This window comes from Leuciscus leuciscus (genome assembly GCF_965113295.1).
Source record: "Leuciscus leuciscus genome assembly, contig: HAP1_SCAFFOLD_857, whole genome shotgun sequence".
Taxonomy (NCBI): Eukaryota; Metazoa; Chordata; class Actinopteri; order Cypriniformes; family Leuciscidae; genus Leuciscus; species Leuciscus leuciscus.
The window spans coordinates 5001-18331 of NW_028117883.1; the positions used below are offsets into that span (position 1 = coordinate 5001).

General features: G+C 41.5%; 1 protein-coding gene across 1 annotated transcript in view; it reads left to right on the forward strand.

Annotated features, from left to right (window-relative positions):
* LOC309492030 (ATP-binding cassette sub-family C member 8-like) overlaps positions 1–11783 on the forward strand; it is a gene marked incomplete at its 5' end in the record, with an annotated part of 15026 nt that extends 3243 nt beyond the window's left edge. The window contains 4 exons of the mRNA XM_082191041.1: positions 2353–2483; positions 11129–11207; positions 11284–11392; positions 11533–11783. Of these exons, the coding sequence (XP_082047167.1) occupies positions 2353–2483; positions 11129–11207; positions 11284–11392; positions 11533–11674 (461 nt within the window). The remainder of the gene's footprint in view (positions 1–2352; positions 2484–11128; positions 11208–11283; positions 11393–11532) is intronic.
* Between the last annotated feature and the right edge of the window lie 1548 nt (positions 11784–13331).

Below are 13331 nucleotides of genomic sequence, written 5' to 3' on the forward strand. Positions count from 1 at the left end.
ACGTCACTTCCCCCACCACTTCCCCCATCACTTCCTCAAATTTGGACGTGAGAGGCCAACCAGCGTTTGTTTTCGGCTTTCGTGCGTATGTTTTTGTCATGGGGGTTGTTTACACCTGGCCACTTCATGCATTTTCTCAGATCGGATAGCTATCCGATCGTGAAAAGTCCAGGTTTAAACGCCCTCCGAAACGCATTTGAGACGGATTTGAATCCGATCCCTCAAACCACTTCAGGAGGAGATCTGAGACGCATTCCAGACGAAACTGGACAAGTGTAAATGCATATGGTTGTTGAAACCACATATGTAAATTGTACTCCTCCCAAAAATGCTAAAAAAATAATAAAAAAACGTGTGAGAGCGTTGTATAGGCTATATGTTATATCCAGATCCCGCATCACCGCAGATGAGCAACTGCATCAAGCCAACGTGCAAACTATAGCAAATCAAAGTGAAAGTAAGTCGCAGACGCTTAACACACAATCATCATCATTAAAAGTAAAGAAACGAAATGATCTTACCAGGGCTGTTACTGCTCTCTCTTATTGCAGTCTTTGATTTTGAAATTTTAGCTGATGATCTATAAAATGCAGCTCATATCTCGGTGACGTGCACTCCATTAAATCTGCATATAGCGCGAGAATTGAAGATCGAATTTAAATCCGTTTCGCAAAAATACATTTATGTGACCAGGTGTAAATTTACATTTACATTTATCTGACGCTTTTATCCAAAGCGACTTACAATTGCTATATATGTCAGAGGTCGCACGCCTCTGGAGCAACTAGGGGTTAAGTGTCTTGCTCAGGGACACATTGGTGTCTCACAGTGGATTCGAACCCGGGTCTCTCACACCAAAGGCATGTGTCTTATCCACTGCGCCACCACCACCCCGTGGTAAATGGAATCGTTTTGATAAATCATATAAGCTATGCCTCACGAATTAGTTTGCCAGCTGAACTCAGGTGTTGTGAGGTGTATTTATCACGTAGTCCTGAGGGATATCAGACGACGCTATGTTGATTGATTCCTGCGATTATCATGAGAACAGCTTTCAATATCTCACATAATTATCATAAATAAGCCTAACGTAGAGGTTGTAAATAGTGTAAACGAGCACAATTTGCAAACTATTATGATAAATTGCAATAATCATGTCTAATGACATCATAACGGCCAATGTTATGAAATAATACGACGTACATTTAACTTAATTGATGTTATCTGGCATTTTGTAATGTTTACATTCCAATAAAAACAACACAAATTAAATTATACAGTAGGCCTAGACTATAGACTATTTACTTGTGATTTAGCTGCAATCATGTAAAAATGTTATAATATAATTTACGACAGTGCAAGTATTCCACAGCGACTCTAGGGGTCGCTGTTTGACAAAAACACAATTTCTACTTAGTGTGGCTTTAATTGAAAAAAAAAAAAAAAGAATAGAATATTGTAGTGAATATATGTATATATAAATAGCTGAACCAACCAGTAGTTCATAATCATTCAGAAAAAAGTAATAATAAATAATATTTAATTTTGAGAACATATGAAGAATTAATTTAATATTAATTAAAAGAATAAAATATATTTTTTAAATATATCTGAATGAAAATAAATAAGGATATAGGTTTATAGTTTATGTTTATACAATATATGTATATATAAAATCTTTACAAAAGTAAGTTTAAAGGTTGTTTTTTTTTTTTTTTTGAAGATTTTGAAGTATATCTGAATTTATATAAACTACTGATATTTTATTATTATTATTTATTTTATGGTATAAATGAACCAACCAGTAGTTTTTTTGGTTACATAAAATAAAATAAAAAAACATGTATTTATTTACAAAAAAAATATTATAATATATTTTGTAAATATATCTGAATAAAAATAAATACTGATACATTTATATTTTCTACTGATATATTATATATATATATATATATATATATATATATATATTATTTTGGTGAATATGTTTTTTTCTGATATATATATGTAAATGTTTAATATAAATGTATAAATCAAATATTAATTTCAAATCAATAAAACCAATAATTTATATATTCAAATATATATAGTATATTATTTTCTGGTATATACACAGTAGTTCACGTTCAGTCAGGAAAAAAACATTTGGGGAACATTGATTAATAATAATAATAAATCAATCAAATTACAGTATTGGTATTTGATCTAGTGTAAATCCATATAATAATATGAATCACATATTAAGTAATATAATTATTAGCATTTCTAACTATTTGAATATACAATATGTATATGCTTCACGGAAGATGAATGTAATATTATTAATGCCAGTCCTGGTGTGTGTGGTTCCAGCTCCGGCTCAGGTTCCTGCGGGATGGCCGAAGTACGGAGAGATCCAGATCCAGAACCTGAGCGTTCGCTACGACACCAGCCTGAGACCGGTCCTGAGACACGTCAACGCTCACATCAAACCTGGACAGAAGGTGTCACACACACACACACACACACACACACACACACACACACACACACACACACACACCAGCCTGAGACTGGTCCTGAGACACGTCAACGCTCACATAACGCAAAACCCAAAAACTAAAGCAAAACCCAAAGGTTTGCTAGGGGGACACCTGAATATTCGCTGTATTATTCCAAAATGTGATCAAATCAAACATCTTCTTGCTGATTCTAACTTAGACTTTTTGTGCTTGTCAGAGACATGGCTCCATAAGAACTCTCCTTCTGCTGCACTGCATATTCCTGGGTATAATGCCTTCAGGAAAGATAGAACTGAGGGTAGAGGTGGGGGGTTGCTGTTTTATATTAAAGATCACATTTTCTGTAAAGAGATACAATACTCTGTTGAGAATGACATTGAATGTATCTGCCTAGATGTTATACTATCACCACAGATGTCTTTCATTCTCATTGGAGTCTATAGACCACCGTCTGCAAAATCTGTGTATCTTGAGAAATTGAATGCTATGCTTAGGGAATGCAGTTCAAAGAAGGAAGTACTTATGATGGGTGATTTTAATATTAACTGGGAAGACAAGTCATGTAAAAAGGCACTGAAACAAATTACAAATAGATTTGATCTTGCACAGCTAGTTAAAGGACCTACTAGGATAACTTCTTCATCCAGAACCCAAATTGATCTCATATTCAGTAACAAACCGGAGAGAGTAACCAAATCTTTCAATATGGTCACAGGTTTGTCTGATCATAATTTAATCATTATAGCCAGAAAACTCACTAAAAACCGGTCTACATTTTCCACAAATATAAAGCCATGCCAATTTCGAATACCTAAGAGTGATGTATGTCAATATGAAAATGCTATTAAAAACATAAATTGGAATGAATTACTACTTGGTACAAATGTGGATGCTGACACACATGTGTTTCTATCCACAATTCAAAAAATAACAAAACAATTTTTAAAGAAAAATAAATCTAAAAGTGACAGTAAATATACTCTCCCATGGATTAATGGTGACATAAGGAGACTAATGAAGGAGAGAGACCAGGCACTGCGAACATTTCTTAAAACTAAGTTACCGACTGACAGATATATGTTCACTTCCTTAAGAAACAGGGTAATAAAAGACATCCGAGTAGCTAAAGCAAACTTCTTCGTTAATCTGATAGGTGAAGCTAAGGGAAATCATAAACAAATCTGGGACTCCATAAATAAGCTAACTGGGAAATGGCATCATAATAATAATAATAATAATAATACAAAGCAGTTGGTGATTAAAGATAAAGGATCCCTGGTTAAAGAGGCAAATGAAACGGCTACTCTCCTCAACTCTTATTTTGTGAATTCTGTAAGGATGACATTACACACAAATATAACTGAACTTCTTAGTCCTTTACCAATTGATATCTCTCAACCTGTTCTATCCTTGTTGAACGTTTCTGAATTAAAAGTTAACACAATTCTGAACTCTGTTAAAAATTTGAAATCAAAAGATATATTTGGATTAGATACTCTCTTCCTTAAATGGCATGCAGGTTCATTTACTGAACCAATAACTAAGATAATTAATGCCTCTTTTAAGGAAGAGAAGTTTCCAAAGGGTTGGAAAATAGCCATCGTTGTTCCAGTTCACAAATCAGGAGACCCAACTGATGTGAGCAATTATAGACCGATTAGTCAAGTCAAGTCAAGTCAAGTTTATTTGTATAGCGCTTTTCACAATACAGATTGTATCAAAGCAGCTTCACAGTATTAAATTTAAATAATACAACAAAGTTTGATTAGCATTTTACCCTGCATCTCAAAAATTGCAGAGAAATGTGTTGCTGAACAGCTGATCACACATCTAAATAGTAGCCCTTATACACTGCACCCAATGCAATTTGGTTTTCGAACTTATCATTCCACTGAGACCGCAAACTGTTTCCTGTTAGAAAACATCAAGCTAAAATTGAATAAAGGAGGTGTTGTCGGAGCTATATTTCTAGATTTAAGTAAGGCATTTGATACAGTCAACCATCAAATACTTATTTGTAAACTAGCCAATTTTAATTTCTCCGATAATGTGATGAAATGGATGAAGTCCTATCTTGAGGGCAGAGTTCAGTGTGTAAGGGTGGGTAGTGAAACATCATCCTTCCTGAGTAATGAAATGGGTGTGCCTCAGGGATCCATCCTGGGCCCTCTCCTGTTCAGCTTATACATAAATGATTTACCATCGATCTGCACAGGGTGTGAAGTTCAGATGTATGCAGATGATACTGTGATATATGTCCATGCAAGAACCAAAGAACAAGCCGCTTCTAAACTCAGTGCAGTAATGATTAATGTAAACAAATGGCTAAATGATTCACACCTGTTTCTTAATGTTAAGAAGACTGTTTGCATGTTCTTTACAAAAACACACTCTGCAACTGACCATGATCCGAAAGTGTATATGTGTCTGGAGAGGTCCTCCAAGTAGTCTCTCAAGTTAAATATCTAGGCATTATACTTGACTCCACCCTGTCCTTCAAAAAACAAGTGAATAAAGTAATGCAAGTAACTAAATACAATTTGGCCAACTTTAGGTATATAAGAAACTGCCTAACAACCACAACAGCAAAATTATATATGAATGCTATGGTCATCCCACACTTAACATATTGTATGACAAGTTGGACTCAAGCAAGAAGTACAACACTGAAGCCTATTCTTTCTTTGTACAAGCAGATTCACAAAGTGTTATATAGAAAACCTAAAACCTACCACCACTGTAATATTTTGGAAAAATATGAAATTCTTAGTTGGGAAAATTTAATGAAATACAGTGACATCTGTCTGGTGTTTAAGATTTTAAATGGTAAAGCTCCCCCACCACTTGGTACTTTTATTAAGCAGAAAAATGTTACCAACAGAACTACAAGATCAGCTCTAAGAGGAGATTGTGTAATCCCTTTTAGGTCTAGCTCCTTCAGCCAATCATGTTTTTCTGTAAGAGCTACTCAATTATGGAACACCATACCAACTGAAATGAGAATAGGTAACAACTATTATACCTTCACACGAAGTCTTAAGGTCTGGCTTTTGAAAAATCAAACATGTGAACATTTTTAAATAAAAAGTGCATTGCATTGCAAATTTCATCTGTAATATTACGATTTAACCTGCTGCTAATATCTTCCAAGTTCTCTGCCCGTTGCCAGGCAATTGTACTGATGTTTTAATGTTTCTGGATGTTTCGTGTGGTTTTATGTTGTGAGAATTGTTCTGTTTTATTTGTTGTTTTATCATGTCTTGAGGTACTTTTTGTTTACTGTATATTTTATAATTTTAAAAGGTTTCTAAACATCTTGCCGAAGGACTGCAGTTGAAAATTAGCCAGTAGGCTAATACTGGCACATTTACAGTAATGTTGATCAATGTGCGTTGTCCTTATAAATAAATAAAATACAAAATACAAAATACATCAAACCTGGACAGAAGGTGTCTCACACACACACACACACACACACACACACACACACACACACACACACACACACACACACACACACACACACACACACACACACACACACACACACACACACACACACACACACACACACACACACACACACACACACACACACACACACACGCACACACACACACACACACACACCAGCCTGAGACTGGTCCTGAGACATGTCAACGCTCACATCAAACCTGGACAGAAGGTGTCACACACACACACACACACACACACACACACACACACAAGCCTGAGACCGGTCCTGAGACACGTCAACACTCACATCAAACCTGGACAGAAGGTGTCTCACACACACACACACACACACACACACACACACACACACACACACCAGCCTGAGACTGGTCCTGAGACACGTCAACGCTCACATCCAACCTGGACAGAAGGTGTCACACACTCTTTCTTCTTATTTCTTATGCAGTCCATCGATTTCGAAGATGACGTCACTTCTAAGATGCATTGTTAGAGTGTTGAGGCAGCCATTGAAGGTGGCTGTGAAGCCCAATCCGGGAGCCACATGTCCTGCCGCAGTCGGGACATGTGAGTGCTGAATCTGAGGATGGGTGTGGGTGTGGCTGGACACGTTGGTGTCTGCGCTGACGTAGCACAGTTCTGTGTTGGGCGCGCTGTGATTCGATCTGTTGGGCCCCCAGACCACATGCAGAGCTCCATGCCTGGCGGTTGGCAGCTGTTGTTTCCAGGACTCCAGGGTTGATGCCGCAGCTTTTCAGGGTCGACTTGAGGTGGTCCTTGTAGCGACGCTTCTGACCCCCAGGTCTCCTGTTGGCTGCGTATATCTGCCCATAGAGGACCTGCCGGGGTAGGCGGAGGGAGGGCATGCGGATAACATGTCCAACCCATCGCAGTTGCCGCCTAGCAAGGGTTGCCTCCACGCTGCTGGAGTTGGTGCGCTGTAGGATGTCCTTGTGGGGGATTTTGTCTTTCCATGTGACACCTAGTATGCGCTGGAGGCATCTGATGTGAAAGCCCTCGAGACACCGAATATGCCTGCGGTAGGGAGTCCAAGCTTCTGCACCAAACAGCAGGGTGGATACGCAGACTGCCTGGTAGACGGCCGCTTTGGTGAAGGTACGGAGATCTTTATTAACAAAGACTCGAGATCGAAGTCTACCAAAGGCAGAGGAGGCGAGGTTTATGTGTGCCTGGATCTCGTTGTCTATGACGCAGGTGGGTGTTAGGATACTTCCGAGGTAACAGAAGTGCTGAACAACCTTTACTGGTGTGCCATGGATGTAGAATTCAGGAGGTGTAAGGGTGGGGATTGTGGTCTGTGCAATGATCTCAGTCTTTTTGATGTTGACTTGTAGGCCACAAGCTTGGTAGACTGCGCATACAACATCCAGTGTGTGCTGCATTGCAGTAGGGCTGTGGGCTACGAGGGCACAGTCATCAGTGTATTGCAGTTCGTGAATTGTGGTTGTGGTGGTCTTGGTGATGGCTTGCAGGCGGCGGAGGTTAAAGAGGTTCCCGTCCAGACGAAACTGTAGGCAAACACCATCGTCGGGGCTGAGGGAATTGCGGGAGAGGAGGGTGACTGCTGCCGGGAAGAGATTGAAGATCACTGGAGCCAGTACACACCCCTGTTTCACTCCTACCTGCACAGGAAAGGAGGGGGATCGAGATGTACCCACAATCACACGAGCCTGCATGCCATCATGAAACTGTTGTAGGATTTCCAGAAACCTTGGTGGCACCCCAAACTTCTCCAGAATGACCCAAAGGACTTGGCGGTCAATGGTGTCAAAAGCCTTTGCCAGGTCGATGAAGGCAATGAACAGGTCTTTGTTCTGTTCTCTAGCCTTCTCCTGCAATTGGCGTAGTACAAAGATCATGTCGGAGGTGGATCGATCCTTCCTGAAGCCACCCTGTGACTCAGGAAGGATCCTCTCTGTGATGTGCTTGGTAAGACGAAACAGCATGACCCTTGTTAATACTTTCCCTGCCACAGAGAGCAGAGATATGCCACCCTTTTTCTTGTGGATGGTAACAATGTGTGAGTCTTTCCAGCCTTGTGGAACAGTTTTTTGTGCCCATATTATCTGGATAAGTTGGTGGAGATTCTTGGTGAGCAGATACCCGCCTTTCTTTAGAGCCTCTGCAGGGATTCCATCAGGACCAGTAGACTTATTGTCCTTGAGGCTTCGTACTGCTGCTAGGACTTCTGAGAACCTGGGAGGGTCATCAAGCTCATGCACAGGTGGGAGCTTTGGGAGGCGCTGCAGGACATTGGGGTCAGTCGGATTGTTTTGGTTAAGGAGGGTGTTAAAATGTTCACCCCAACGCTCAAGAATTTCTTGTTTGTCCTTGTGCCGAATTGTGCCGTCTGTAGATCTGATAGGGGTGATTCTGCGTTTTTGGGGTCCATATAGTGATTTTATTGCAAAAAGCTTGAGAGTTGTTGGTGTCCGCATAACCTTGGATTTCATGGGCTTTCCTAAGCCACCAGTCATTATCCATTATGCGAAGCCGTCTATGCACCTCAGCACGGATATTACTCCAGTTTGAGCGTAATGAGGGAGATTGTGGATTGGAAAGGTGGGCAGAGAGGGCTTTATGCTTCTCCTCCAGAAGGTTGAGTATTTTGAGGGAGCTGTCGTCAAACCAGTCCTGGTGTCGTTTGGAGGTGAAACCAATTGTGTCGGACACACACACACACACACACACACACACACACACACACACACACACACACACACACACACACACACACACACACACACACACACACACACACACCAGCCTGAGACTGGTCCTGAGACACGTCAACGCTCACATCAAACCTGGACAGAAGGTGTCACACACACACACAGAGACACACACACACACACACACACACACACAAGCCTGAGACCGGTCCTGAGACACGTCAACGCTCACATCAAACCTAGACAGAAGGTGTCAGACACACACATCATAGCTGTCCATCGTTTCCGATGATGACGCTTGCTTCAGGGTTAGGGAGGGGATTAACGACATTGCCGTTGGTGCCACTTCTCGTGGGCGTAGAGGCCGATCCTTGAGCCGCACACTCGTCCGCAGGTGGAGCAGGGGAAACTAAAGGACAGAGGAGCCCCAGCTGCCCTTTGGTGTCTTTGTCTGCGTCTCTCGGCTCTCCGTTGTTGGTCTTTGTCGTGGATTTGTGAAACTACTCGAGCACAGGTAACCTGCCAGTCTGATCTGTCCTGTGCCAGAGCTTCAAGCTGCATGGGATTGATGTTGGAATGCTTTAAAAGTCCCTTGGTGTAGTCCTTATAGCGCTTCTTTTGTCCACCAGCTGCTCGTTTGGCGCCTTGTAATTGGCCATAGAGGACTTGGCGAGGCAAGCGGTAGTCCGGCATACGGATGGTATGCCCTATCCATCGTAGGTGTTTCTTAGCCACAGCGGCTTCCATGCAGATAGAATTGGTTCTCTGTAGGATTTCCGCATGTTGGACTCTGTCCATCCAGGAGAGGCCGAGGATCTTCTGGAGGCAGCGGATGTGGAAGGATTGCAAGAGTGGGATGTGTCGGCTGTATGGAGTCCATGTTTCCGCCCCATAAAGCAGGGTGGAGACACACACAGCATTATAAACAGCAACCTTGGTGCTGACCCTCAGGTTTTGATTTTCAAAAACCCTACTACGAAGGCGACCGAATGATGAAGAGGCTTTTTTGATATGGGTGTGTAATTCCATATCAAGGGAGCAGCAAGAGGACAGAGTTGAACCGAGGTAGGTGAACTGATCTACATTTTTAAGTGGAATGCCGTTTATATGGAAGCTGGGGGGTGAAGAGGTTTGAGAGAAGATTTGGGAAATAACTTCAGTTTTTTTAATGTTAACCTGGAGACCAAAGAATTGGTAGAGACTGGTCATTGTGTTGAGGGCGTGCTGCATGGATTCAGGACTATGTGCTAGAATCGCGCAGTAATCAGCATATTGTAGTTCAGCTATGCAGCAGGATTTGTTCTTCGTGTAAGCCTGCAACCTCCGGATGTTAAAGAGGCTTCCATCAAGGCGGTATTCAAGAAGAACACCATCCTTGTGTCCTAAAGCACAATGAAAAAGGTGAGTGACCGCAGAGAGAAGGAGGTTGAAAAGGACTGGAGCCAAGACACAGCCCTGCTTCACCCCAACATTTACATTAAAGAACTCTGACTGAAGTTCTCCTGTGGTCACTCTGGCTTGCATCCCATTGTGCAGCTGCTGTAGAATGGTGAGGAACTTGGGTGGTACCCCAAGTTTGGAAAGTTGTTTCCAGAGCATCTCACGGTTGATAGTGTCAAATGCATTACTGAGGTCAATGAAGGCTATGTGGAGGTCTGTGCGCTGCTCTCTGCTTTTTTCTAGCAACTGCCTTAAGACAAAAATCATGTCAGTGGTGGATCTAGTCTTCCGGAGGCCACATTGCGTTTCCGGGAGTGCAGTTTCTGAGATGTACTTAACTAGCCTATTGAGCATGATTTTTGCCAGAACTTTCCCTGCGATGGAGAGGAGGGAGATTCCACGGCTGTTGCCACACACGGCTCTGTCCCCTTTTTGTTTATAGATGACCACAATATCGGCATCCTTCCAGTCTTGTGGGAGGGTCTCACATTCCCAGATGTGACAGATGAGGAGGTGCAGGCGGCGTGTAAGGAGGTACCCTCCATGTTTGAAGACCTCTGCCGGAATGCCATCAGGTCCAGCACTTTTATTGTTTTTAAGACTCACGGAGACACGCAAAGTGCCCCACCACGATAAGGTGGTGATCCTTCGAGGCACACACACACACACACACACACACACACACACACACACACACCAGCCTGAGACTGGTCCTGAGACACGTCAACGCTCACATCAAACCTGGACAGAAGGTGACACACACACACACACACACACACACACACACACACACACACATACACACACACTCACACACACACACTCACACACACTCACACCAGCCTGAGACCCTCAAACAGGCCTTTAAAGGCTCTCAGAAACTGAGGACCGGCCAACATGTCCTCACTTTACTCTCTTTGTCCTCACTCCAATGGTCTAAAACTCAAACTGGTCCTCACAAAGATAGTTGTACAAGTACACACACACACTGAGCACATGACGACTGCAGGTGTGTTATAGGTGGGGATCTGTGGAAGGACAGGGAGTGGGAAGTCGTCGTTCTCTCTGGCTCTCTTCAGGATGGTGGACTCGTTCGAGGGTAACAGGAGATCCTGCACTCATCACACTCTTCATGTTCACCGGCCGGTCTCTCACACACGTGTTTGTTCTCACAGGGCAGATTATCATCGACGGGATTGATATCGCCAAGCTTCCCCTGCAAACGCTCCGATCAAAGTTCTCCATTATCCTGCAGGATCCCATTTTATTCAGTGGAACAATTCGGTGAGGCTTTACACAGGATTCATTCCCTAGAAACTGCATTTCCATCAGGTTGCCTGGTCAAACACACACACACACACACACACAGCTATAGTTTGCTGGTCTAGTCTTGAGTGCATGCACTTGTTTTCTCTGTTCCTCAGGTTTAATCTGGATCCGGAGAGAAAGGCCACGGATAAAATGCTTTGGGAAGCTCTTGAAATCGCTCAGCTCATGCCAGTGGTTAAAGCTTTACCCGGAGGACTAGGTGAACCACTGAGCTTCATCAGCTTCATCATGTTTTAACAGTGAAATCTATACATTAACTGACCAGAGCAGCACAACATCAACGAGAAGGATACACTGTTGCTCAAAAGTTGGAAAAAATCAGATTTTTTATGTTTTTTGGTCTCTTCTGCTCACCAAAGCTGTGTTTATTTGATGAAAAATACAGTAAAACAGTGAAATATTATTCCAATGTAAATCAGCTGTTGTCTATGTGAATATATAGTAAAGTGTAATGTATTCCTGTGATCAAAGCTGAATTTTCAGCATCATTACTCCAGTCTTCAGTGTCACAGGATCCTTCAGAAATCATTCTAATAGGATGATTTGATGTTCAGGAAATATTTATGATTATTATTATCAGTGTTGAAAACAGTTGAGCTGCTTCAGATTTTTGTGGGGGGAAAAATTCATAAAAAGACATTTCAAATAAATGCTTTTGAACGTTGTTCATCTAAGAATCCTGCAAAACAAAATGTATCACAGATTCCACAAAAATATGAAGCAGCAGTTGAGCACTAATAATAATTAAGCAAATAATAATATCAGAATGATTTCTGAAGGATCATGTGACACTGGAGACTGGGAGTAATGATGCTGAAAATTCACAGGAATATATATTCACATAGAAAACAGCCGTTTTACATTCTAATAATATTTCACTGTTTTTACTGATCAAATAAATGCAGCATTGGTGAACTTCCTTTAAATGATTTACTTATTCCAAACTTTTGACTGGTACTGTAACTCATCCATCCATTAATTGTGCATTGAATGGTTTTATCTGGTGTTTGATTGACATGTCCCGTCGGCTCTACTGATGCTTTCATTGCATCACAGGCTCATTGGAAAAACGTTCCTGTGGCAAAATTAGTGCAAAACGCAAAATACACACCAATACGTGCATATCACTGCAGTTTCTAACAGAAATGAACACTAGAGGCAGTAAAACAGCAAACACTTTTAATCGTTTTCACACACAATTATGATTACAGGGGCAGATTATGGATTAATAAAGACTTGTTTTCACGCGGCTCCTTGCACAATTATGTTATGACCTCAAAACACTTTTTACCATAGTGCAGGATTTATAAACTAATATATTTTGGAGTTTGCATCAATTAATCAGCTCCATATGTTCAGTTCTACTGACTGAAGCTTGAGCTTGCTGGATAGCTCAGCTGGGACAGAACTGTACTTGTGATTTGGAGAGATCCGGTATGAACCTCGTGAAAAATTAGTCAAGATAAAAGAGCTCAAAGTTCAAAAACAAGCTCAAATGACATGGTTACAATTACGTTTTTATGTCGCGCTTGTTTTTGTTAACACGATCGGCTAGGTTTAGGGTATAGTGTAGGTTTAGGGTATAGTGTAGGGTATAGTGTAGGTTTAGGGTGTAGGGTATAGTGCAGGTTTAGGGTATAGTGTAAGTTTAGGGTATAGTGTAGGGTATAGTGTAGGTTTAGGGTATAGTGCAGGTTTAGGGTATAGTGTAGGGTATAGTACATGTTTAGGGTATAGTGTAGGTTCAGGGTATTGTGCAGGTTTAGGGTATAGTGTAGGTATAGGATATAGTGTAGGGTTTAGGGTATAGTGTAGGTTTAGGGTATAGTGTAGGTTTAGAGTATAGTGTAGGGCAGGGGTGGGGAACGTCCGGCCCCCGGGCCGTAACCGGCCC